The sequence below is a fragment of the Castor canadensis genome, chromosome 15 (assembly GCF_047511655.1).
Source record: "Castor canadensis chromosome 15, mCasCan1.hap1v2, whole genome shotgun sequence".
Taxonomy (NCBI): domain Eukaryota; kingdom Metazoa; phylum Chordata; class Mammalia; order Rodentia; family Castoridae; genus Castor; species Castor canadensis.
The window spans coordinates 49,465,908-49,493,868 of NC_133400.1; the positions used below are offsets into that span (position 1 = coordinate 49,465,908).

Below are 27,961 nucleotides of genomic sequence, written 5' to 3' on the forward strand. Positions count from 1 at the left end.
GTGTTAGTATTGAAAGGTATGTGGTGATTCCTGTCATTTAGTTGTTTTCATTGTTTAAGGGTTTGATTGTGTGCAGCTGAATCAATGTTCTCTTGGATTCCTTGTCTTTTCTTCTCCTGTGTTTTGGTACTGTCTGTACTCTCATGGTTTTGTTTGCTTTCATTTTCTGTGTGCAGAAGTCCTTGAAGCATCTTTTGTATTGGTGGCTTGGTGGTTAGATTTTGTTTTAGTTTCTGTTTATCATGGAAGACTTTTATTGCTCCATCTATTTTGAATGATAGTTTTGCTGAGTAGAGTATCCTAGGATTGAAGTTATTTTCATTTAGTGCCTGGAAGACCTCACCCCATGCCCTTCTTGCTTTTAAGGTTTCCATTGAGAAATCTGCTGTGATTTTGATGGGTTTCCCTATGTATGTTATTTGTTTTTTCTCTCTTACAACCTGTAATATTCTTTCTCTATCCTCTGTACTTGTTGTTTTAATGGTAATATGTCGTGGGGTAGTTCTATTTTGGTCAAGTCTATTTGGTGTCCTGGAGGCTTCCTGTACCTGAATGGGCATAGCTTTCTCTAGATTTGGGAAATTTTCTGTTATTATTTTGTTGAATATATTATGAATCCCTTTTGTTTGCACCTCTTTTCCTTCTTCAGTGCCTATCATTCTCAGGCTTTGTGTTTTGATGGAGTTGGTGAGTTCTTGCATATTCCTTTCACAGGTCTTGAGTTGTTTGACTAAAAGTTCTTCAGTTTTTCCTTTAATTTCTATTTTGTCTTCAAGTTCTGAGATTCTGTCTTCCATTTGTTCTAGTCTGCTGGAGTGACTTCCATTGTGTTTTGTATTTTTGTTTCATTCTTTTTTCTGAGGTTTTCCATATCATGGGTCCCTTCCTCTTTAACATTGTCAATGTTCATCTTTAATTCATTTATCTGTCTATTTATAGTGTTCTCTGTTTCACTTTGGTGTTTATTAAGGGCTCCTATGAGTTCATTTATTTGTTTCTGTGTTTTCTCGTATTCTTTATTTTTGGTGTCTTGGAATTTCTTGAGTGCCTCTTTTATGTTTTGGTTGGCCATGTCTAGTAACATCTTCATGAATTCTCAGTGATTACTTGCAGGATTTCTTTTTTGAGGGTGTTGTTGTGGGTATCATTAGGGTCCTTGGCGTTGCTTATCTTTGTTTTGCTGGAGCCTGCTGGGTATCTGTTTTCTCTATTTTCCTGAATCCTGTATTAAATTATTTTGTTGGGGGGAATGGTTTCCATCCCCTTTTTGTCTTCCCATCGCTCTACCTGGTACTGTGTAAAAATGTTGTTGATAGGCTATTGGTGGTTTCAGTCACCTGTCTTCTTTGCCTTGGTTTAATTTTGTTTTGTGAGTTTATTGGAGTTTTAGCTTAGTGTACGTGTGCTATTTCTGTCCCTGGTCTGGTTGTAATTTAGTATTGACTAACTCACAATAGTAAAACTAACAAAGCAAAACAAATAAACCCCAAAGAAATCAATGGAGAGAGATGAGCAAACAAACACAAACAAACAGACAAGAAACAAAACAAACAAATAAACCAGCACACAAAAAAACCTCCAGGTTTAGGAGCAATAGAATTTTAGTCTTAAAGTTCTGGTGTTATTCCCCCAGCATCTAGTCCTGGTGCTGGTATTTAAGTAGAAGCTCTGTCCTAGTCTCACCAGGTGGTTGGGGAGTGTTTGTTTTCTTCTGTCTTTTAGTGGCAGCTACTTAGTCAGCTCCTCCCTCAGTGAGGTGTGGCAGTTTGAGTTTGTATGTGTCCTCAGGTTCTGGGGATCAGTTCTGTAGCTCACCAGCTGTCCTGCTTTGGAGTTAGGTTTTTGCTGTGTTGGTTTATTGGGGGATTGTTTCTTTGCCTTGCCCCCTTTCTCTGGGGCAAGGTCAGTGATCTGTCAACCTGCCCCTTGCTGTCAGCATGTTGTAAGGGTTTGCTTTTTATTTTTCAATTTTGCAGTGTCATTTGACTTTGGATGTTGCTCACTGGCTCAGGAGATTAGCTTTGTGGACTGCTACCTGCTCTATTTCAGGCAGCAGTTTATCAACACCTGCTGTGGCCCTTCTGCCTTTCCAGACTTTGTTTACTGAAAGTTCGTGTAGAGATCACTTCTGTGCCCCACTCCCTTCTCTGGTGTGCTTACAGCACTCCGCCCCCTATGCTGTGTGTTAGTTTTCAGTTCCTTGTTTATTGTTCAGTTTTTTTTTTTTGCAGGGTTGAGGGTCAGTATGCATAGGGGGCTATGCTGGTTTATCCCAGGGGTGGTTGGTGGAATACTGTGTAATGCTTGGTGCTCGCCTGTTGGTCTGCCGAATGTCTCTCGAGCAGGTTTGGAGCTGGCATCTGGTGGCATGGGAGCCCTCCTGTTTTCTCAGTGTAATGTGGTATGGAGAAGCTTTCCATGGGCTAGGGGTTCACAGTGTCAAAGTTTTGATTATTCTTGATGCTTTATTTCTGCCAAGTGTGGCTTCAGTGTCTCAGCAATATTTTTGATTTATGGAGCTTACGCTGTCTGCTTCTGTGCCCTAATCACCATCTTGGATCCTCGCTTAATATGGAATTAATGAATTAAAACTTTTAGGCACTTTATTTTATTGGGTATAAGTCAAATTTTCTTCTCTTGCTTGAATTTTAAAACCTTGTCTCTGGTTGCATGTAGTGTTCTACCCCCCTCCTCCCCCAAATTATGCCAAGTGTTACATACCTAGCATTTGAAACAATTGTATAAATTACCATGATGACACACTCCTACACACTATTTGCAGACTCCTGCTCCTTCTCTTGCCTCTGCCTTGCTAAGCAGTGGGACTTTCCAGAAGATTTCCCAGAGAGCTAACAGAGGGCAATTCCAAATTTTCATTACTTTCAGTTCCTTTCTTTTCTTTTCTTTTTTTGCACAACACCAGAGGAAACTTTTATTATATGCAAATTTTATAATATTGAGCCTTTCAAAAACCCAGAGATTTTTGAAGTCAGAGTGAAGTTGTCATATCTTAGCTTGGCACATAGGCCACCCTTGACCCTTGTCCTCTCTCTTGCCCCACCTTTCACTCATTCTGAGTCATACTGAATTTTTTGTGATGTCCGAGAAACTGGCCTGCTCTCTTGTTCTTATTTTGCATATTCTCTTCCTTGTGGAAAGCCAATTGCCCAACTCTCCCTCTTTCCATCGACAATTAGGAAGCTCCCACTTACTCTTCAAGCAATTTCTCTGATCTTCATTTTTCCAGTTTAAAAGTGGGGATAAAAATAACACTTCCATCTTGAGTTTGTAATAATTCAGTATGATTATCCTATTTAATGTCATTATCCCACAGTCAGGTGCATAATAGGTACTCAATAAATGTTAGAATTTCTTCAGTTTTAATTATGAGACATTTTTGTGACATAAGGCAGATTCTTAATCAGAAACCATGAGAAGCTAACTGATGGCAAGACATCTGTGCTCAGATATTTGAACTGACTGCATTGGCTAAACCAAGATATTACCAGGGTCATAGTCCTCTGATGCAGTGGATTAGCTATCAGGACTTAGTTGCATAATTTTCTAAATATTTTATTATGTGGTGCTCACCACTCAGCCTCAATGGTTATCAATAATATAACAATTTGACTCTGACATTTTTTAAATTTTTAATTGTTTTTGTCATGTTGGGTGTGGAACCCAGGGCCTTACACATGCTAGAGAAGTGTTCTACCACTGAACCACTCCCAGCCCTGAATATGACATTACCTTAACAAACCCTTCCTATCTGCCACCTTCCTGTGTCAAGCGACCCAAAAATCTGTTGAATAATCCATTCCACTTCTCTAGAATTTGTGGTTTCAAGCTTGCCACTCCATAACTTTTGGAACTTTTTTTTTTCCTTTGAAAACTGTCTCCAGTCCTCTAGAAGGTTCTCATCTTTGTGGGGAATCTGGCAAACTCCTTCCATATGTTGTTTGTTGAGGACCTTCTGGTAGAGTTCTTACTCAGGGAAGAGAGCTTAGGAAAAGTCACTCAGAACTTGCTTAGTTTTGGTTCGTCCCTCTGGGCTTTGTTTCTTCTTAATTATGCTCACTGTATCTTCATTTGAATTTATCCTTTTTTTTTGATAATTAAGTTTTCCTTTTTTCAACAACAGAAATGGGGATCCCCATGAAATAACATGTTAAAGAAATGTCATAATACAAGTTTCTTCCGTGTAAAACTAACTTTAAACAAATGAAACTAAACTTTTAAACCTTAAGTACTAAGGAAATTAAGTTTGTTAACACATGATGAAATTATATTATCTGTGTCAGTATTATTTAAGAAATAATGGAATGATTTAGTAACTTAATCTTTATCTATATACTAATGATAAGTGACATATTTCCACAAAGGAAACTGTTAACACACATTTTCCAAAATTAAATGCCTTGAACTTTGGAAAACTTGAAAATACACAGCTTGATGTAGTTCAATGGAACATTTTTTTTTTCATTTTTCTTTTATTATTCATATGTGCATACAAGGCTTGGTTCATTTCTCCCCCCTGCCCCCACCCCCTCCCTTACCACCCACTCCGCCCCCTCCCTCTCCCCCCCCTCAATACCCAGCAGAAACTATTTTGCCCTTATCTCTAATTTTGTTGTAGAGAGAGTATAAGCAATAATAGGAAGGAACAAGGGGTTTTGCTGGTTGAGATAAGGATAGCTATACAGGGCATTGACTCACATTGATTTCCTGTGCGTGGGTGTTACCTTCTAGGTTAATTCTTTTTGATCTAACCTTTTCTCTAGTTCCTGGTCCCCTTTTCCTATTGGCCTCAGTTGCTTTAGGGTATCTGCTTTAGTTTCTCTGCATTAAGGGCAACAAATGCTAGCTAGTTTTTTAGGTGTCTTACCTATCCTCACCTCTCCCTTGTGTGCTCTCGCTTTTGTCATGTGCTCATAGTCCAATCCCCTTGTTGTGTTTGCCCTTGATCTAATGTCCACATATGAGGGAGAACATACGATTTTTGGTCTTTTGGGCCAGGCTAACCTCACTCAGAATGATGTTCTCCAATTCCATCCATTTACCAGCGAATGATAACATTTCGTTCTTCTTCATGGCTGCATAAAATTCCATTGTGTATAGATACCACATTTTCTTAATCCATTCGTCAGTGGTGGGGCATCTTGGCTGTTTCCATAACTTGGCTATTGTGAATAGTGCCGCAATAAACATGGGTGTGCAGGTGCCTCTGGAGTAACAGTCTTTTGGGTATATCCCCAAGAGTGGTATTGCTGGATCAAATGGTAGATCGATGTCCAGCTTTTTAAGTAGCCTCCAAATTTTTTTCCAGAGTGGTTGTACTAGTCTACATTCCCACCAACAGTGTAAGAGGGTTCCTTTTTCCCCGCATCCTCGCCAACACCTGTTGTTGGTGGTGTTGCTGATGATGGCTATTCTAACAGGGGTGAGGTGGAATCTTAGTGTGGTTTTAATTTGCATTTCCTTTATTGCTAGAGATGGTGAGCATTTTTTCATGTGTTTTCTGGCCATTTGAATTTCTTCTTTTGAGAAAGTTCTGTTTAGTTCACATGCCCATTTCTTTATTGGTTCATTAGTTTTGGGAGAATTTAGTTTTTTAAGTTCCCTGAATATTCTGGTTATCAGTCCTTTGTCTGATGTATAATTGGCAAATATTTTCTCCCACTCTGTGGGTGTTCTCTTCAGTTTAGAGACCATTTCTTTTGATGTACAGAAGCTTTTTAGTTTTATGAGGTCCCATTTATCTATGCTATCTCTTAGTTGCTGTGCTGCTGGGGTTTCATTGAGAAAGTTCTTACCTATACCTACTAACTCCAGAGTATTTTCTACTCTTTCTTGTATCAACTTAAGAGTTTGGGGTCTGATATTAAGATCCTTGATCCATTTTGAGTTAATCTTGGTATAGGGTGATATACATGGATCTAGTTTCAGTTTTTTGCAGACTGCTAACCAGTTTTCCCAGCAGTTTTTGTTGAAGAGGCTGCTATTTCTCCATCATATATTTTTAGCTCCTTTGTCAAAGATAAGTTGCTCATAGTTGTGTGGCATCATATCTGGATCCTCGATTCTGTTCCACTGGTCTTCATGTCTGTTTTTGTGCCAGTACCATGCTGTTTTTATTGTTATTGCTTTGTAATATAGTTTGAAGTCAGGTATTGTGATACCTCCTGCATTGTTCTTTTGACTGAGTATTGCCTTGGCTATTTGTGGCCTCTTGTGTTTCCATATAAATTTAACAGTAGATTTTTCAATCTCTTTAATGAATGTCATTGGAATTTTGATGGGAATTGCATTAAACATGTAGATTACTTTGGGGAGTATCGACATTTTTACTATGTTGATTCTACCAATCCATGAGCATGGGAGATCTCTCCACTTTCTATAGTCTTCCTCAATCTCTTTCTTCAGAAGTGTATAGTTTTCCCTGTAGAGGTCTTTCACATCTTTTGTTAGGTTTACACCTAGGTATTTGATTTTGTTTGAGGCTATTGTAAATGGAATTGTTTTCATACATTCTTTTTCCGTTTGCTCATTGTTAGTGTATAGAAATGCTAATGATTTTTCTATGTTGATTTTATATCCTGCTACCTTGCTATAGCTATTGATGATGTCTAGAAGCTTCTGAGTAGAGTTTTTTGGGTCTTTAAGGTATAGGATCATGTCGTCTGCAAATAGGGATATTTTGACAGTTTCTTTACCTATTTGTATTCCTTTTATTCCTTCTTCTTGCCTAATTGCTCTGGCTAGGAATTCCAGTACTATGTTGAATAGGAGTGGAGATAGTGGGCATCCTTGTCTGGTTCCTGATTTTAGAGGGAATGGTTTTAATTTTTCTCCGTTAAGTATAATGCTGGCTGTAGGTTTGTCATATATAGCTTTTATAATGTTGAGGAACTTTCCTTCTATTCCTAGTTTTCTTAGAGCTTTTATCATGAAATGATGTTGGATCTTATCAAAGGCTTTTTCTGCATCTATTGAGATGATCAAGTGGTTTTTGTCTTTGCTCCTGTTAATGTGGTTTATTACGTTTATTGATTTTCGTATGTTGAACCACCCCTGCATCCCTGGGATGAAGCCTACCTGGTCGTGGTGAATAATCTTTTTGATGTGTTGCTGAATTCGATTTGCCATTATTTTGTTGAGGATTTTTGCATCAATGTTCATTAAGGAGATTGGCCTATAGTTCTCCTTTTTGGAGATGTCTTTGCCTGGTTTTGGGATAAGTGTAATACTGGCTTCATAAAATGTGTTTGGCAGTTTTCCTTCCCTTTCTATTTCATGGAACAGTTTAAGGAGGGTTGGTATCAGTTCTTCTTTAAAGGTCTGATAGAATTCAGCAGAGAATCCATCAGGTCCTGGACTTTTCTTTTTGGGGAGACTCTTGATTGCTGCTTCAATTTCATTTTGTGTTATAGGTCTATTCAGGTGATTAATTTCCTCTTGGTTCAGTTTTGGATGATCATATGCATCTAGACATCTGTCCATTTCTTTTAGATTTTCAAATTTATTTGAATATAGGTTCTCAAAGTAGTCTCTGATGATCTCCTGGACTTCCATGGTGTTTGTTGTTATCTCCCCTTTTGCATTCTTAATTCTACTAATTTGGGTTTTTTCTCTCCTCATTTTAGTCAGGTTTGCCAGGGGTCTATCGATCTTGTTTATTTTTTCAAAGAACCAACTTTTTGTTTCATTAATTCTTTGTATGGTTTTTTTGGTTCCTATTTCGTTGATTTCAGCTCTTATTTTTATTATTTCTCTCCTTCTATTTGTTTTGGGATTTGCTTGTTCTTGTTTTTCTAGGAGTTTGAAATGTATCATTAGGTCATTGATTTGGGATCTTTCAATCTTTTTAATATATGCACTCATGGCTATAAACTTTCCTCTCAGGACTGCCTTAGCTGTGTCCCATAGGTTCTGGTAGGTTGTGTTTTCATTTTCATTGACTTCCAGGAACTTTTTAATTTCCTCTTTTATTGCATCGATGATCCATTCTTCATTAGTAATGAGTTATTTAGTTTCCAGCTGTTTGCATGTTTTTTGTCTTTACTTTTGTTGTTGAGTTCTACTTTTACTGCATTGTGGTCAGATAGTATGCACGGTATTATTTCTATTTTCTTATATTTGCTGAGGCTTGCTTTGTGCCCTAGGATATGATCTATTTTGGATAAGGTTCCATGGGCTGCTGAGAAGAATGTATATTGTGTAGAGGTTGGATGAAATGTTCTGTAGACATCTACTAGGTCCACTTGATCTATTGCATATTTTAGATCTTGGATTTCTTTATTGAGTTTTTGTTTGGATGACCTATCTATTGATGATAATGGAATGTTAAAGTCTCCCACAACCACTGTGTTGGCGTTTATATATGCTTTTAGGTCTTTCAGGGTATGTTTGATGAAATTGGGTGCATTGACATTTGGTGCGTACAGATTGATGATTATTATTTCCTTTTGGTCTATTTCCCCTTTTATTAGTATGGAATGCCCTTCTTTATCTCGTTTGATCAATGTAGGTTTGAAGTCTACTTTGTCAGAGATAAGTATTGCTACTCCTGCTTGTTTTCAGGGGCCATTGGCTTGGTTAATCTTCTTCCAGCCTTTCATCCTAAGCATATGCTTATTTCTGTCGGTGAGATGAGTCTCCTGTAAGCAACAAATTGTTGGATCTTCTTTTTTAATCCATTTTGTCAAATGGTGTCTTTTGATGGGTGAATTAAGTCCATTAACATTAAGTGTTAGTACTGATAGGTATGTGGTGATTCCTGCCATTTAGTTGTCTTAGTTGTTTGAAGGTTTGATTGTGTGTACCTAACTTGATGTTACTCTCTACTGTCTTGCTTTTTCTTATCCTGTGGTTTGGTGCTGCCTGCCTTTTCATGGTTAAGTTGGGTGTCACTTTCTGTGTGCAGGATCCCTTGCAGAATCTTTTGTAATGGTGGCTTTGTGGTCACATATTGTTTTAGTTTCTGCTTATCATGGAAGACTTTTATTGCTCCATCTATTTTGAATGATAGCTTTGCTGGGTAGAGTATCCTGGGGTTGAAGTTATTTTCATTCAGTGCCCGGAAGATCTCACCCCACGCTCTTCTTGCTTTTAATGTTTCTGTTGAGAAGTCTGCTGTTATTTTGATGGGTTTACCTTTGTATGTTACTTGTTTTTTCTCTCTTGCAGCCTTCAGTATTCTTTCCTTAGTTTCTGAACTTGTTGTTTTAATGATGATATGTCGTGGAGTAGTTCTGTTTTGATCTGTTCTGTTTGGTGTCCTGGAGGCCTCTTGCATTTGTATGGGAATATCTTTCTCTAGATTTGGGAAATTTTCCGTTATTATTTTGTTGAATATATTACGCATTCCCTTCGCTTGCACCTCTTCTCCTTCTTCGATGCCCATGATTCTCAAGTTTGGTCTTTTGATGGAGTCAGTGAGTTCTTGCATTTTCTTTTCACAGGTCTTGAGTTGTTTAATTAATAGTTCTTCAGTTTTTCCTTTAATTACCATTTCATCTTCAAGTTCTGAGATTCTGTCTTCTGTTTGTTCTATTCTGCTGGATTGGCCTTCCGTTTTGTTTTGCAGTTCTGTTTCGTTCTTTTTTCTGAGGTTTTCCATATCCTGGCTGTTTTCTTCTTTATTGTTGTCTATTTTTGTCCTGAGTTCATTTATCCATTTATTCATTGTGTTCTCTCTTTCACTTTGGTGTTTATACAGTGCTTCTATGGTTTCCTTTATTTCTTCTTTTGCTTTTTCAAATTCTCTATTTTTATTGTCTTGGAATTTCCTGAGTGTCTCCTGTACATTTTGGTTGACCCTATCCAATATCATCTCTATAAAATTCTCATTGAGTACTTGTAGTATATCTTCTTTTAAATTATTCTTGTGGGCTTCATTGGGTCCTTTGGCATAGTTTATCTTCATTTTATTGGAGTCTGGATCTGAGTTTCTGTTCTCTTCATTCCCCTCTGGTTCCTGTACTAATTTTTTGCTGTGGGGAAACTGGTTTCCTTGTTTTTTCTGTCTTCCTGTCATTGTCCTTGGTGTTGTTACTGTCCCTGTACTGTGTGTAATTAAGTATTTTCTAGCTTGTAATAATAACAATGGTAATGTTGAGAATGGAAGAGTGAGCTGAGATGGAAAGCAAGAAGTTAAAGAAAAGGGGAAAAGAAATATACAGACAAGAGGGAGAAAGCAGAACAAGGTATCAGACAAGAGAGTTTCAAAGGTATAAACAGGGAGTGTTAGTGTACTAATCGACAGTAAGCTGAACAGACAATAGAGAGACAGAGAGAGGATTGAAAATCAAAGATAAAAAAATAAAAAATAAGTATATGAAAGTAATATCTATATATAAAAATGAATTAAAATAAAATGGAAAATAGAAAATTAAAAAAAAAAAACCAAAAAACTTCCAAGTTTATATGCAATGCAATTTCAGTCTTAATAATTTGGATGTCCGTCTCAATCTCCAGTCCTGGAGTTGGTGCCTCAGATGTTGTTCTGTAGTTGTCTCATCAAAGGGGATGCATAAAGTAGAACAAAACTACACTCACACACACACAGAAAAAAAAAAAAGCCCCACCAAGTGTCCCCAGTTCAAATGCAATACAGTTTCAGTAAGTTTTTCGGCTTGCAGGTGTAATTCGGTTGTTCTCTCATCAAAGGTAGGGAGAAAAAGAAAAAAAAGCGTCTGGAGGCAGTTCTGAGTGTGGTATCTGCAACTGTGGCTTGCCTGCCTGCTGCTCTCAGCCTGTAGCTGGTGGCTTTATTTATGCAGATCTCTGGGGTGAGCTAGCACTCACCTGGTCCCACAGGCTTTGTTTGCTCAGAGTTCTCCTGTGCGGGGGCCTCTGCTACAGGCTTTCCCCTTTCCAAGCACTGGGAAAGGTGACACTGCCCCGCGTTGTCAGGCCTGTGTGTTTATTTACAGTTCACATGGGAAGTGGGTCTTCCCTCCTCTCACAAGTGTCCCCGCTCCTGGTTGCTGGGTGCGCCCTGCTCCTGCCAGAGCCTCTCCGGCCTGCCCAGCTTGTTTATTTACAGTCCCGGGAAGGATTCCCTTCCCCCAATCTTCAGCGCTCAGGGTGCCCCACCCTCTTTCCAGCGTGTCTTAACTGTTCTTATTGCTTAGTACTCAGTTTCTCTTTTTTTCCCGGGTGGAGGTCAGTCTGTCCAGGGGGCTATGCTGCTCTGGCCCAGGCTTGTCTGTGGGGCTACCGCGGTACCGCGAAGCTCACCTGGTCTGCGTCTTCCCAAGCCGTATGGGCGCCGGCCACTGGTGGCCCTGGGGGCCCTCCTCGGTTCTCCGTTTAACGTGAAGTGGAGATTCTCTGCGCCCAGCTGAGTCTCTTCCTAGGTCAGGTCCAAGGCTAAGGAACAGAGAAGAGCAGTTCAATGGAACTTAAACCTAACTTTTTTTAAATCAATTAATAAAGTTCATGATATTAACACATAAAATGTATAAGTAGTAAATGCTGTAACTTCTCAAGAAACAAAATAGAAGCTCTTCTTTAGTCCAACCATGTTTTCATCATATCTGAAACATCTAAACCAATTTTTAGATCATGGTAATTAGAATAACATTGCTTAGAAGTTTTCTGCCACACATAAACATTAAGCAACAGTTTTCCTACAACAAGCCAATTTTAACAAATATTTAGATCAAATAAAAAAATACAGGGATTTTTAGTGTCCTTTTATCTTTTTTTAAAGCACAAATGCCCACACAACTTTAACTTACAAGGTAGTTCTATATAGAATAAGTGAAGATGTTAGTGAAATTTGTGTGACTATGTACAATTAAAGGTGATTTACAGGGTACATCATTATGCTTCGCACATCAGATGACAATGATAGATGAGGTCATCAGAAGAAAGTGTAATGCAGACATGTCCACTCATTTGTAAAAGGCTGAGAAGTCTCCCTGGAGTTTATGCAGGTGACTTTTACTTGTTATTGCACAGTGTGGATTTGTAGGGGAAAAAATAATACACTAACGCTTGGGTCCCATACAGGCAAATTAAGATTGCATTCTTCAGGCTGTTTCAATAGCACTGGATTTGGCCATTCCCATTTAGAAAACACCAAGAAAAATTTATGTACAAGAATTGATGTTATTGCATTTGGATAAAGCTGGCAAGTTCTTGCTACTAGCATAGCCCAGGAAACACCACGGAGGAAACCTAACATATTGGAATAGATGTTGTGCTGTTTGGCCCACAGTTTGATAGCTCTCAGAGTTAACCTGAAGTTGTCAATGTTTGGTGCTAGATGTAAAATTTCATCGGTTACCCTGCAACCATTAAGACTTCTTATACATCTTTTATCTAAATTTTTACGCAGACTGTCATTCCGTAGGTCCAAATCTTCTGGAATAGTCTGCAGTGCCAATCTTGCAAACAAAATATCAGTCTCTATCCCATCAAAACAGAGTTTGATAACTGGCACAAATGCCTCTTCAACAGCTCTTAAATCTTTTACTTCTTCCTATAATTTCAACTTATCATAGAATGAGGTGAAAAAGTCACTTCGATCAACATGTCTTGGTGCAACACACAACGCATCAATATCAGCACCTTTTGTATGTACTCCTAGTCTGTAAGACCCATATGTAAAAAGTTTTCCTCCAACATTTTCAATTACAGATTGTGGAAGATTAACGGCATCGTCTCCTTCACCAGCACCGCCCAGTCACTCCCCCCACCCCCACCGCCCCCGGGAGGGAGCAGGGGCCTGCCTCAGCCCTGGGTCCAACCCTACTCCTGCACCTGCTCCTGCCACTTTAAGCTCTTCTCCTCCTTCCCCTTCGTCCTAACATCTTGAATTTATCCTTTATTGGGAATTTGTAGAGCAATGAGAGGATTAGGATTTACTTTTCCTATGGTCATCTGTTCATTTACACTGTCTGAACAGAATTCCTCCTATGTTTCTATTTTTTTTATGGTTCTTAGACAACAAAGAGCTTAAAAACATGCTATTGTCAAGAACTCTGGTAGGTGGGAATGTGATCACAGGAGATGTTTTTAAGTTAAATCTTTATTGATTGCCTGTCATATGTGTTTTTTTGTGTACTGTGTACACCACATGAGTTCTGAGCAGGACAGACGTAGCTATCTCTTTCAGAACTCTTACTGTCTTGTTGTTGACAGAATATGTTCAACTTGATTCCAGAATAGTACATTAAACATTCTCATTCCATTGATCATAATGCAAACCAAAGACTTTATACTTTGAGAAGCCCTTTGCTGGGAAGAAGGAAGAGAGAGATGAAGAGAAGTTATGACAGGAGAGGAGGTGTTGGACAGAACTGTGAAGTTTCTGTGCTTTGCTTGGCATGCAGGTTGTCCTTGACCTTGCCCTTTCTCTTATCACATCTTCTACTGTATTGCAAATCATTTGAAATGACTCACAAGGCCTAAGTCAAAGTCCCCTCTCTATCACGTGTCTGCTCTTTAGCTTAGACAGAAACACAAAATGTCATGAGCCTCAGATTTCTAATCTGTAGAAGGTTGTGTAGTAATTATAGCTGCATTGCTACCTTGCCAGGGTGATATGAGAATCAAACAAGACAGGTCTCTGTAGCGTTAAGGGCATTATTACTTGGGAGTAATTTGAGGTGCCTTTCTGGAAGAAGTGCTGAGGAACATCCACTGCCACAGGGAATCTATAAGGAGCAGTGGTGGTGGTGGTTGTAGGGGATCTGAATCCTTTGCCTTTGCTCTTTCTGTTGTTCTAATCCAAGCAAAGCATCTGATGAGGTCATCATTTCTCTTTTCTGTGAGATTCAGACAGGAAGTCACACTCCCCTCAGCTATTACCCAAGATACTTGCTTCTGACCTTCAAGTTGAAGGAGGTAGCAGGTTAGACTAGGAGAGGTATCTGTGTTAAAGCTGCTGTGTAGTGTCTGGGAAAGGCTGCTGTGCAATGTCTGGGAAAGTCATTAAAGACTCTTCTCTCTGTTCTTTCTACAGGTTGGTGAATTCAGGCCTTACATCGATTTGTTGTTCAGCTCTGTCTTCTGCACTCAAAACTAACCAGAATCTCACACATCTTTACCTACGAGGCAATGCACTTGGAGACATGGGGCTTAAGCAACTCTGTGAGGGACTCTTGCACCCTGGCTGCAAGCTTCAGATGTTGGAGTTAGTACCTTGGCTTATTGAAGGGATGCGGATATATAGTGGTGGAGAGTGATCATAGAATAATTCCTATCTGAGAAGTGAGGTGTCCTTAGAGTTTATCTCAGTGCAGGATCATGAAACTGGAGGAGCTTTGTAGATGTAAATGTGACTTTCTGTCACCACAATCCCCTGTATCACAAACAAACAGGGATGGTATGGCATTTGCTTTTTATGGAAATTTTGGGAAAAGCATAGAATTTTAGAAAAGTTAATTAACAAACTTCTGTTATTAATTTGATCTGCACAATCCAATACTGGGAAAAGGCACTCACATCTGAAGGGAGAGAAAAAGGGCTATTGGCAATAAAGCTGCCTCAAGCTAGTCAATCCCATATTTTTTTCTGTGTTCAAAACAGTACAGGGTAAGATCTTAGGGAACTGGAGGGTGGTTAAAAGGGCACTTTCTTTAAATAACATCTTTCTTGCAGGTTAGACAACTGCAGTCTCACCTCACACTGCTGCTGGGATCTTTCCACAATTCTGACCTCCAACCAAAGCTTGCGAAAACTGAGCCTAGGCAATAATGACCTTGGTGATCTGGGTGTCATGATGCTCTGTGAGGTCCTGAAACAGCAGGGCTGCCTCCTGCAAAACCTGCAGTAAGTGAGATCTGCAGAGATTCCTGTGATTTGGTCAGAGTCCTAAGGAAAAGTTGACTGGTTTCAACATCTGGAGTTCCCCTACATCTTTTTTAGGGTTAGGTGGGCTTGTGCCAGTTATTGCAGAATTTTTAATAGGACAAATGGAAATTGAGATATGTAGTCAACAGCATCCAGATATTTAGAATAATCAAGATTAAGGTGGGTAAGAAAAGACTTTCCATCTACAGTCCCCAAAGAAAAGCAAGTCCAAATGAGAGTGGCCAAATAAGATTTTGTTTCTTTGAAAGGGATTAATTGTACTTTGTAGAACTAGTCTATGGTTCATCCTGACTGCAAAGGGCTTTATATAGTGGGGATGTTGTTCTTGTTTATAAGAATTTCTAAATAGAAAAAGAATGCTCCAGAAACACTGAGAGTAGAAATTCTGTGAGATTCAGCAAAAGGAAACTTCGGCTCCATTTGCCTTCAGCTGTCCTACCAAAGCAGCTATTGCCTCTCTAGTAAGAGCTTCCTAGTGAGTCTTATGGGTTCTTTCAGTCATAACAAAATAGTCTAGGGAATTTTTGGATGTAATCAACCTGTCTTTGTCAGGTTGCTATAGCAAAGCAGTATAGATGAGGTGTTTTTAACAATAAGAATTAATTTTCTCATAGCTGAAGTCCAAAGTCAAGGTTTCAGTGGATTCAGTTGCTGGTGAGGGCTCTCTTGTTCACTGTATGCTCACATTAGCCAGGGTGGAGCGACGTGGGGAGAGAACATGCTCTCTGGTGTCTTTCTTATTAGACACTAATCCCATCATAAGGCCTCACTCTTTTTTTTTAATTTAATTTTTTAATGTAAGATATATTTGCTGTACAGGGGGAATCCATAGTGATGATTCCAAATAGGCTTATATAGTACATTGGTTAGATCACCCCCCACTGTCTCTTCCTCTCACCCCCTTCTCATCCCCACTTAAAGCAGTTGCAAAAGAGGTTTCTTTGTTTTATTTCTTATAAGTATATTAAGTCTATCTACCATATAATCTCACCTTAATCTTCTCACTCACCCTCTCTCCTCCCATAAGTATGCTTCCACCACACTGTACCTATTTTACAGTGTCCTGTCTTCTGTTATTAATATTAAGTCAATGTTCAAAGGGGCTTCTCAATGTGTCCCTACTGTGAGTATACTTTAGTCCACTCAACCCCTTCCATTACTCTCCCTTACCCCTTTACCTCCCACCTCTCATTTTTCCATACATGTCCTTATATCCTCTACGTCCACAAATGTTGTGATTTATGATATTGTTGACACTCTATCATTCTCTTTTCCTTTCCCTTTTTCCTGAGTTCCACAGAGTAGTTCCGCTATTACAAACATGTTCTACCTATAATTTTGTATATAATTATGCTTGTTTTTGTGTATATGTGTATCTTTTGGATCTATCTTCCATGTATGAGAAAATATGTGGCCTTTGTGTTTCCGAGCCTGGCTTACTCCACTTAATATCGTGTCCTCCAATTATATCCGTTTACCTTCAAACAACATGTTGTTATTTCTTACAGCTAAGAAAAACTCCATTATGTATATATACCACAATTTCTTGATTAATTCATCAGTTGTAGGGTATCTGAGTTGTTTCCATAGCTTGGCTATGGCAAATAGTGTTGTGATGAACATTGGTGTTCAGGTGTCTCTATTGTATCCTGTCTTATGTTCCTTTGGGTAGATGCCCAGGAGTGGTATCACTGGATCATATGGCAATTCTGAGTTATCTCCATACTGCTTTCCATGATGATTGTACTAATTTGCATCCCACCAATAGTGTAGAAGGGTTCTTGTTTCACCTTATGCTTGCCAGCATTTGTTGAGTATGACCATTCTAACTGGGGTGAGATGAAATCTTAGTGTAGTTTTGATTTGCACCTCTTTTATAGCCATGTATTTTCTGGCCATGTGTACCTCTTCTTTTGAGAATTCACTGCTTAATTCATGTACCCATTTCTTCATTGGGATATTGATTCTTTGGGTATTGGGCTTTTTGAGTTCCCTGTGGATTCTGGATGTTAGTTTCTTATCAGATGAGTAGCTGGCAAAGATTTTCTCCCATTCTGTGGGCAGTTTCTTGAGTCTAGTGACTGTTTCTTTTGCTTTGCAGAAGCTCTTTAGTTTGATGCAGTCCCATTTGTTCATTCTTTCTCTTAGCTGTTGAGCCTTTTGAGTTCTACTTAGGAAGTCTTTCCCTATCCCTATCTGATACAGTATATTTCCTACTACTTTCTGTAGTGATTTCAAAGTTTCAGGCCTTATATTAAGGTCTTTGATCCACTTTGAGTTGATTTTGGTACAGAGGGAGAGACAAAGGATCTAGTTTCAGTGTTATATAAGTGGATATCTACTTATGTGGCTTATTTTGTTTAACATGATGACATAATTTCATTCTTCTTTATAAAGTGAGTAATACTCCATTGTGTATAAATATCACATTTTTTTCCTAGGTGTTCATGGTGAACATCTAGGTTGATTCCATATTTTGGCTATTATGAATAGTGCTGCTATAAACAGGTATCTCGACCTTATGTTGACTTACATTGCTTCAGTGGTATAGCAGGATAATCATATCTAGTTATATTTTAAAAAGCCTTCTTCATTTAGTGTCACACCGTGATGTATTTATAGCATGAAATACTGTGTTTAAGGCTGTGTTTAATGGACACATGGGATTCATTATGCCATTCTCTTTACTTTTACTTATATTTGAAATTTCCAAACATGAAGGTTCAAAATATAACAAGCCAGGTATGGCAACATGGACCTAAGCCACAGCTGCTTGGGAGGTTGAGGCAAAAAAATTGCTTGAGCCTAGAAGTTGAAGCTTAGTCTGGGTAATATAGCAAGAGCCCATTTAGAAAACATGCAGAAACCACATTGAACATAAAACTTAGCATTTCTGACCTTAAGGTTGTGTGTATAAAGGAAATGGGGAGGAAGATTTTTAAGACCTAAAACTGTTTTCTGAAGAGTACAACCCAAGGCTTTCTATTTGCTTTTACAGGTTGTGTGAAATGTATTTCAATTATGAGACAAAATGTGCCTTAGAAGCACTTCAGGAAGAAAAACCCGAGTTGACCATTGTCTTTGAGCCTTCTTGGTAAGGATGGAAACAAGATTGCCAGATGCTGATGTTTGTTGGATACCACCATCCAGGTGCACGCAGGTGCAGTGAGCACCCTCCATGGAGCAAAACCACAGCTCTGCAATTCTTCTGGTCCAGTGCCAGAGCACAAAGACTTGCTTATCATGCCCTCATGGTGGAGATTTAAGCATCACCTTGACCTCTGGATGAAGACATCAGGGACAGAAAATCATCCAGATGATGTTGTTCTCATGCAGTGCCTTCGCTGGAGGATGCTCTCTTTTGATGACCTCATGTAGTTAACTCATTCAATAAAACAACTCTTCTTACTTTCTTTCTAACTTTCCTTTCTGTACCTTTTCCCCTTCTTTGTTCTGTACACTTTTCTCATATCATCATTTCTGCTGGGTTTCCATTAACTGACCATAATACAGAACTAGTTGACTGTATGTTATGTGGCGATTTTGTGGCAGCTACTTATTTATTTTAAATTTTTGTGACAATTATATTTTCTAATAAAAAGAATTTATGCTTATTTTAGTTATTTGAAAATTTGGCAATATGCAAAAGCTCTTATATTTATTAAGTTAAACTATTTTCTTATTTAAAAAAGTGTCTAGAAATCTTTAAAATTATTTACTTAAAATATAAAGACAAATTGCTTTATGCATTTAAAAAATCTCTTTGCAAAATGATTCAATTGTGCTAAATGGGAAAAAAAATCATCTTACCCTACCTCTGATGGGTAGATTTTCAGCTCTAGCAGTACAGAGAGTGACGCCATGCAGAGGAAGGTTGTAGAATAACCTACACCCACAAATAGAAGTATTGTGTGGAAAATGCATCTTGCTTTTGGTTGATAGTAATTTATCCTGGGGGCTGGGAAGTGGCTGAACTGGTAGAGTGCCAGCCTAGAAAGGGTAAGGCCCTGAGTTCAAACACCAGTACCACCAAAAAAATGCATAATTTATTTTGGACTAACCCGTCTGAAGAATAGTTCGTTGACTATGCTTCACATAGCATTAAGTCATGAGCAAATTATTGGGTGATTGCTTCAGTATACGTGGATAACTTTTGAAGCAAATGGCATTACTTTGATGGAAATATTCCTACTTCTGTCCAGTAAACCATTTTGACCTTTAATATGCAAAGTGTGGCCTATGAGCTGTTGACATAAGGAACATGTGCAAGAATGTAAAATAATTACATTACTAAAAATGCTTTTTAGATAAGCTGGCTTTTTAAAAACTAGTAAGACTATTTTAATAAAGGAAACTATGTGATTTATATTTCAGTGCATACTCTTTTTTCCATTCTGGGATTGTGTATGTGTGTGATGCTGTGGATCTCAACCACTGAGCTACATCTCCAGCTCCAGCCCAGGTCTAGTATCTATCTATGTATGCCCTTTCTGCATCATGGTGAAGTTCTCTATTGCAGATTACTTCCCTGCTACAAAACCTGAACAAAATAATGTAATTAAAGATACATGGATGGAATTGGAGCACATTATAGTAAGTTAAATAAGCCAGGCACAGAAAGACAAATACCTTATGTTATCGTATATATGTGGAAACTAAAATGGTTGATTTTATAGAAGTTGAAAGTAGAATAGTAGTCATTGGAGGTTGGGAATAGGAGGAGGTGATGGAAATCAAGGTTGGATAAGAGCTACTAAAATATGGTTACCTACAAGGAATAAGTTCTAATGCTCTACAGCACAGTAGTGTGACTGTAGTTCATGATAATCTATTATATGATTTATAAGGAACTAGAAGAGAGGTGTTTGAAGACTCCTATCACAAAGAAATGGCAAATGTTAAAAAGATGGAAATTTCTCTGATTTGATCATTGCACACTGTATTCATGTTTTAGATTATCATACTGTAACCATAAATATGTGACATTATTGTATTTCTTATGTTTTCTCCTATGAGAACTAGTCATCTAATATTGACTCACTCAATGATGTTTCCATTGGTGTTGATGAAGTTGCTATAATTTCGTGAACTCATACTATACTTTATTACGTTGCACTGCTCAATGGCCTTCTATTTGATACTATGATGACATTGGTAGCAAGTAACCACTGATCTGCTCTTAGTCCACATCTGGAAATGCCTGGGCCAGCTGATTTTTCACTGTAAAAATTTGACTTAGTAGATATGCTTGTCCCATTTTGCACTCAACTCTATGGACTTGGCTGTGGTTTTCCTAATAATCCATGTTTGTGATTTTTGAAACTTTTTATATGCTTATCAGAATTACTCCACTGGCATTTTCAAACCGCCCATGTAGCTCTGCTGTCTTGTAATTTCTTTGGTGGACTATGAGCTCTTGTAAGAATGTCTACAGGTGTGAAGCACCATTACATTATATTTTGCTATCAAAATGTGTGAGTGGGGTCAGAGAACCAAAAGGCTAGGGACACACTATCCTGTTATTGTAAATCTTTGCTCTGTAACTAGCACAGAGTTGTCCAAATGGACTACACTACCCATTTCTCTTATTTAATTTTTTAAGAACAATAGGTAATAAAATCCATATAAGTTGAATTATTGTTTGATATTTGTGGTCACAACTAGTGATGTTCTAGTTGACATAATTGACTTCCTGATCACCCTCTGTATTACTCAGTTTTGCATTGCTACAACAAAATACCTGAGGCAGACTGACTTTATAAAGAAAAGGTTTATTTAGCTTACAGTTTTGGAGGCTGAAAGTACAAACAGCAGGGTTCAAGCTCTGTGGAAGGCCCCTGGCAGATGGAGTGGCCTGAGATCTGGATGTAAACTCTGCCAAGCCCTCAGCAATGGCTTTGGTTTGGAAATTGTCCTTACACTTGTTTTTCTTGCACCATGTTTCTCTTGAACTTATCTTGATAGCTGATGAAAAACTCCAGTCAAGACATAAACTACAGGAAGTTGTAGTTACAGATAGGGAATAGGGAATTCATGTCTGTGCTTTGTCAAGGTGATACATTTAGTAAAGAGCAGAGTACCACCAAAGGAATGGACAATGAGGCAAGGGATATGTCCCACTTAGATTTTCCATTTGGGGGATCAAGAAGTATGTTTGTGTCAGACATTATGGATATTGTGTGATGTAAAGGGAATAATGAAGCTGAGACCACCCTACTCTTTGCTCCCTGTGAAACCCTAAACTTATTCCCAAACCCAAACCTTCCTCTTGGTTTCTAGAAATTTCCCAGGGCCCTTCCTTCCCATTACTCACTCTCTCACACTGGACTCCTGGTTTCCCAAATAATGCAGTAAGCCCCAGATTTCACACACATCCACTGGGAACACACCTCTCTCATGTTCTCGGTCCAGGACCTTCTTTTATAGGCTATATTTCCATAATATAAATTTATCATATTTATTTGAACAATTATAGCTTGGTTCCTTTTTCTATATGCTCAATGTCCCCTGGTTACTTCCTAACTTTTGCTACTCCCTCAGCCACATCTTTTGCTGACATCTCTGAACATATCTATGTGCAAGTGCAAATGCTTTTTCCACCAGCTCCTTGCTTGTTTGTCATTTCTGTACAGCCTCTGACCATGCTGGCCACCACATCATCCTGGTACCTGCTACCCGGGGCCTTCCAGAAATTGATTTTACCTAAGTTCTGTGAAATTTGGGGCAATGTTTTATTGGTTTCTACATAACAATTTAAATATATTTAAATTCATTTGTAAATACTAGAATAGACAATAATTTTCAGTTTGTGTTATCCATGCATACCTGCCACAGTTTTGTTATTAAATATTTAATGACATAAAAAAGTGCATGTCATTCACACTTTACCTAATTTCATGCTTAATCATGCTTTCATTCTTACATAACAATGATCTGCACTATTGTCTTGCAAGTGTCTGCACTGGACATTGACACAATGTGGGGAATTCTTAGCATTAGAAACTCCAAGCAGATTCCAACTTGTGGATCCTTCAGCTTTCTAGAAATGCACAGAACCTTAGCTTTGGAAAGGGAAATACCTATGCTGGTCTTGATTGATTCCTTTGAGTGAGAAGGATGCAGCACTGTGCATGAGATTTTTAATCCCTTGAGTCAAGCATCTTTATTCATTTAGCATCCCCCAGAGTGACTTGAGCAGGAAGAACATTCACCCAAACACTTATTGATTTGCAGTTTCTGTGAGGACATTGCCATCTTTGGCAATCAGTTTCTGCTGTGCAATGCAGACTTGATACACTACCCATTTCTCTTATTTAATTTTTCAAGAACAATAGGTAATAAAATCCATATAAGTTGAATTATTGCTTGATATTTGTGGTCACAACCAATGATGTTCTAGTTGACATAATTGACTTCCTGATCACCCTCTGTATTACTCAGTTTTGCATTGCTACAACAAAATACCTGAGGCAGACTGACTTTATAAAGAAAAGGTTTATTTAGCTTACAGTTTTGGAGGCTGAAAGTACAAACAGCAGGGTTCAAGCTCTGTGGAAGGCCCCTGGCAGATGGAGGGGTGCATGAAGTGGGAGGGATTGCATCTCGAAACAGGAAGCAGAGAGATCTGGGTGGACCAGGCTGTGGCTCTTGTGACAACACTTTCATTGTCTCCAGATGATCCACTGGGCCCCATCTCTTAAAGGTTTCATTGCCTCCCAATATTGCCACCCTAGGTACAAAGCTCCAACACACAGACCTTTGGGGGACAAACAGGACCCAAACCACATCATCCTCCACAGCCTCAAGAGTCTCAGGATGAGGCTGATGGAGTGGCTCAAGTGGTAGAGCACCCGCCTTGCAAGCGTGAGGCCCTGAATTCAAACCACAGAACTTCCAAACAACAACAAAAAACAAACAAAAAACCAAAAAGGAGTCTCAGGATGCACTCTTTTAGAATGCACTCCTTTAGCAATGTTGGAGGTCTGCGCTTTGTTCATTTCCTTACTACGCTATGATCTGTCAGCACTTCTGGTAGAAATTTTTAGTTAGAGCTCCAAGATAAATCTGGAAAGTGCTAGCACAATGCAGCACTGAGCAAATTCAGTAAAGAGGGCCCTTCTGGACCAGAATGGGTAAAGTAGGTCAATTTTGCTTCTGGTGATCTCTTTCTTCCCTTTCAGAAGTGTTTGTCTCATAAGTAATATTCCTTCATCCCTGTTTTGCCCAGAGCACTCTTGAGTTTGCCATTACAAAAGACATATTTGGTGGTTAAAGCTGACTTGTGAAGAAGGTATAGAGGACTGGTTGGGGTCCATAATACACCCTAAGAAGTGGCAGAAGCAAAGTAACTTTTCCTTGTTCCCAGTTTTCAGATGCCACACCTTAGCAGTTGGGAGCATTCTTTCTCTGGTCTTCAACATCCCCTAGGAGCTTGCCCTTAGCTTTCCTTGGCTTTGATAAACCTTCCCTTCTGGGCCACATATTCAGCATGACCAGCAGAGGTGACTGCTTTTGGGAGAATTATCAGAACATGGTGATATGAGTAACACCAGCCAATCTTAAGACCCATTATTTCCAGGGGCCTGGACTCATTCTTGGTGTATTGACATCTCACTACTTATTTTGAAAAACCATATCATGTAAAATGAATATGAAGCAGTAACCTAGGAATCATAAGGCTTGTGTGCACAGATAAACTATCTCTATTATAATGAGCTTCTGGTTCTAAGATCAGCTAACCACTTAGTAATATAAATGTCCAGGATGATTGCAGAAGATGTTGTTTGTGAAGATTTTCTTCTTCTTACCCTCTAAACTCAAGTAAAGTTATGTAAGTCAGGGACAGAATTTGACAAAGACTATAAATCTCATTAGTTTTTGTTTAGATTGTGGTAACCTATCTTTCAGAAGAGAATCCTTGCTTCCATCTATAGGTTGATTTTCCTGCTGTCAGGTGTCCTAAGCTTCACTTTTAAAATTTATTTCTTATTGTACTTTAAAAGATTAATCCTTTTTATTACTCTCTCTTATTCTTTCCCTGCTACCCCCATTATTCAATAGCTCTCAGTGGGTTTAATGATGCCATCTTCCTCCACAGATGCAATGTGTTTCAATATCATTCACTTCCTATCATTCATTTTTCCTCTCCTGCCTCCCCAGTACCCTCAAACAGATCATATGTTTGTGTTTGTGCGTACATTTATCTTTTGGATCTATCTTCCACATATGAAAGTAAACATGCAACCATTTTCTTTGTGAACCTGGTTTACTTCACTTAATATGATGATCATTATTTCCATCCATTTACCTGTGAACAACATAATTTCATTCTTCTTTATGGCTGAATAATAGTCCATTGTGTACATATACTACATTTTCTTTATTCATTCATCAATTTTAGGACATCTGGGCTGTTTCCATAGCTTGGCCATTGTGGATAGTCCTGCAATAAATGTGGAGGTGTAAGTGTCTCTATTGTATCCTGACTTACATTCCTTTGAGTATACACTGGACATCATTACTAAACTTTACTTTCTCAAAATGCACAAAATATTTCTGATTATTATTATTATTATTTTACCACTATACTTTTGCTCATGCTTTCTTTCCTGATATTGTGATAGCCTGAGAAGGCAGGCAATTGGCTCACCTTCAGAGCACCATGGTGCTTGAAGGAGAACTGGGATTAGGGAGCTGCTTTTACTAGCATCCTGGGATGCAGAATTAGGGTGAGATGATAGTAACTAGTGCCCTGGAATTTTGGTGCATATTCCAGGAGGACTCAGCCACTGACTGATAAGGCCCCTGGGAGCAATTCCTATCTGAAAACAAGCCTCTGTCTAAATGCCTGCTGTAGCAGACTCAGCCACTTTGGGACCTGACTGTGCTTGCTCTGAGGTATCAAAGGTCAGAACTATGAGGGCTGCCACAAAAGACTCCCTTCCTGCCTACCTGAGCTACTTAAATTTAACTTTTGTGTTTGGAACTAGGCTCAGTGAAATCTTTTAACATTTGGAGACTTCCTTTGATTTCCAATCCTGTGCTGCCTAATGTGTCTGGGTTAAAAACACAATGGCTTCTTCCCCTCAAAAAGAAATACATACTCAGAAAAGACCTTGACATCTAGTCTTTTTTTCTTTCTTCCTTTTTTTTTGTGGTGCTGAGGGCCTGTGCATGCTATCCAAGTGAGTGCTCTACCACTGAGCTACATCCCAGCCCTGGAATGATTTCTTATATTTAATTTAACCTAAATCTTATGTGGTTACAGAATAAAGTACTTATGTGCTATGGAGTCCTGTAAATGGGACTGTCAAATGTTCTCATTCTGCCTCCATTTGGTATCCCTTTGGCAATTGTTACTATGGCTTTATGTGTGTATACATGAGAACACTCCAAAAAAATAAAATTTGTATACCTTTCTAAAGGTAGAGAGAGAAGAAGATAGTAAACTGGAAATCCTCAAGGTGGGAAGGCCTATGTTGTTTAAGTTTTCTAATATTTCCCAAGTCCTCAGCTCAATTACGAATGAGCTGGAGAAGCATTAGAATGTTATTTCACCTCTCTTTTTTTGTGGTGCTAGGGTTTGAACTCAGGGCTACATCTTTGCTAGACAGGTGCTCTACCACTTGAACCACACTCCCAGATTCCTCCTTTTTAACACTGTAGCTTTGCATAAGAGGACGGCCTAGTACCACCTGTTGCCCTCTTCTTTGATTTTGTTATGGGTGAACTGTCAAGTAAATTAGCAGTAACAACAATATGAAGAACACATATGGTTCTGAGATGAAAATTTATCTGCACACCAAATGCATAGTTTGGTACTATTTATGTATCTACAGTTTTTGTCTCTACATGAAGAATCAGAAGTCATCAGCATCCTTGCTCCTATCTGCTTTCCATTTATCTCCACCTTGCTCATTTGATTATGTAAAAAATATTTGGGACTAGGTGCTGTGAAAAACTCCTCTTGTCTCCCAAACAATAAGAGCACCTACCAACTGGTCACAGGGACAGTAAGAGAGTAAGATTAAGGAATAACCTTCAAGATCAGGTGGAGACCAACAACCTAGAACGCAATCACTAAGGTGGCCAGTTATAAGCCATCTGCTCTCAGGATGAAGTCTTTCAACCAGTTTGATATTGGAGGACCTGAGAAGAGAAAGGACAAAAACGACTGCATTGGAGGTGGTGCAGAGAATGGCAGAGGGCATCACCATTTATATATGAGAGCACCTGCCCTACAGGAGGAGAGTGGATGGACATTGTTGGGTCCTGTCTCTGTAGTCTTAGGTTTGGAAGCATATTGTTTTCTATTAGGTTGCACAAAGTCAGGACTCTAAAACTGATTCTACGGGATGCCAATGTCCCTGCCCACAAATTTCATCATGACTTGGTGCATATACTTTTTAAGAATGCATTCTCTATAGAATTACAGCTAATAATTTTATGGATCAATAGTCAGCACAGTGTCTTCTAATTTTTATTTTTTGAGATAAGAGCTCACTGGTAGTCCAGGCTGGCCTCAAACTTGTGATCCTCCTGTCTCAAATTCCTGAGTGCTGGGATTACAGATATGTGCCACCACACCTGGCTTTTAAAAATCTTTAAAGATTCTTCTAGGCATATGTCAGTTCCACAGTCTCATAAAATTGGAAAGAATTTCAAAGATCAACAGCCCAGATCAAAGCTTGCATTTATTTTGAATCCATGAGTTTGTGTTAATGCTAGCAACTAAAGAGTGGCAAGTGATGTATCTGTCATATGCAATTGTTGCTGACACAGCATTTGTGTGTATCAGTTGATTCACTGACCCTCCAATTATCATTAGATATAAGCCTTATAAGTGCAAGGATTTAATTAGGGTTAATATTATCAGTTTTCTCTTATGATAGTAAAATGCCAGAGGACAAGTACTTTATTTAAGAAGTTTTAGCTCACAGTTCTGGAAGGCGGAGTCCAAACACCTGTTGCAGCCTTTGTTGAGCTACTCTCCTCATCCCATTATAGTATGTGGCATCATGGCAGCAACCATGTGAAAGGGACGATCCCATGGTGAGACTGGAAGCCAGAGAGCAATTTAGAGGTTAGGCTTGTTCTTTTATAACACCTGTTTTGTGAAAGTTAACCAGCATGCCATGACAACTATGTTGATTCCTTCCAAAGGCCTTGACCCCAATGACCTAAGGACCTTCCAATAGGCCTCAACTGTCTCTCTTTCTCTCTCTCTTTTTTACAGTACTGGAGTTTGAATTTAGAGCCTCATGACTGCTAGACAGGCACTCTTACTACTTGAGCCACTTCTCTAGCTCTTTTTTGTGTTGGGTTTTTTCGAGATAGGCTCTCCCAAACTATTTGTCCAAGCTGGCTTCAAATCACAATCCTTCTGATCTCTGCTTCTTGAGTAGCTAGGATTACAGGTGTGAACCACTGGCACCTGGCTAGGCCCCACCTCTTAAAGGTTCCTCTTCATTTCCTAGTACTGCCACTCTAGGGATCAAGCTCCCAACACATGGATCCTTGGGGAACACACTCATGCCATGTCCAAATCATAGCAGTTATGAAGACATGATATCCTTTATCAAGAGGCTGAGATGGTAATAGGAAAGAAAAATAGAAGCACATAGAGCTTTCTTGGTTAAAACATAAATTATTGAATTTTCCTATTGCAAAGATCATGGGTTTCCATGGATCCTGGAATAATATCCTGGATAATATTAGGGGGCCCTGGCTATGTCTCTGACACCATTTCTTAGAGTTTCACAATCATTGCTATAACAGGACTTGCCATGTTGAGCGTCTTGTGTCTCAGCATGGAACAGTGGTTTTCATGCAAATGTGTTAGGTTAGGAGGTAGGAAAGTGATCAGAGGATGGAGCTTTGTGTTTGAAAAACAGAGAGTAGATTCAAAGTGAAATAAGATATGGGTGATTTAGGGACGATGCTGAGAATGGAACAGTACCAGGATAGTGTGCATTAGGATTGGCTGTTGCAGAGACAAGGTGCCCGATGGCAGGAAGTACTGTGACTGTGTGTGTGAGTGTATAGGTATGTGGAGAAGGGTGGGAACAAAAATGTTCTATTAAAACTTACATACATTAAGCACTGTAACAAAGAATCCTAAAAATACAGTGGCTAC

The 27,961-nt window shown here is 38.9% G+C and overlaps 1 protein-coding gene and 1 pseudogene across 3 annotated transcripts in view; one reads left to right on the forward strand and one right to left on the reverse strand.

Moving 5' to 3' along the window:
- Nucleotides 1-22,184, forward strand: part of Nlrp3 (NLR family pyrin domain containing 3) — a 42,567-nt gene extending 20,383 nt beyond the window's left edge. For 2 of the 3 annotated variants that reach the window (XM_074056128.1, XM_020166089.2), the window contains exons 9-11: nt 13,976-14,146; nt 14,614-14,784; nt 17,825-22,184. In XM_074056128.1, coding sequence (XP_073912229.1) covers nt 13,976-14,146; nt 14,614-14,784; nt 17,825-17,924 — 442 coding nt within the window. In that variant the 3' untranslated portion in view covers nt 17,925-22,184. The remainder of the gene's footprint in view (nt 1-13,975; nt 14,147-14,613; nt 14,785-17,824) is intronic. The other variant, XM_020166088.2, reaches the window with a different exon arrangement.
- Nucleotides 11,453-13,184, reverse strand: LOC109687951 (poly(A) polymerase type 3-like; annotated as a pseudogene).
- Nucleotides 22,185-27,961: the final 5,777 nt, after the last annotated feature.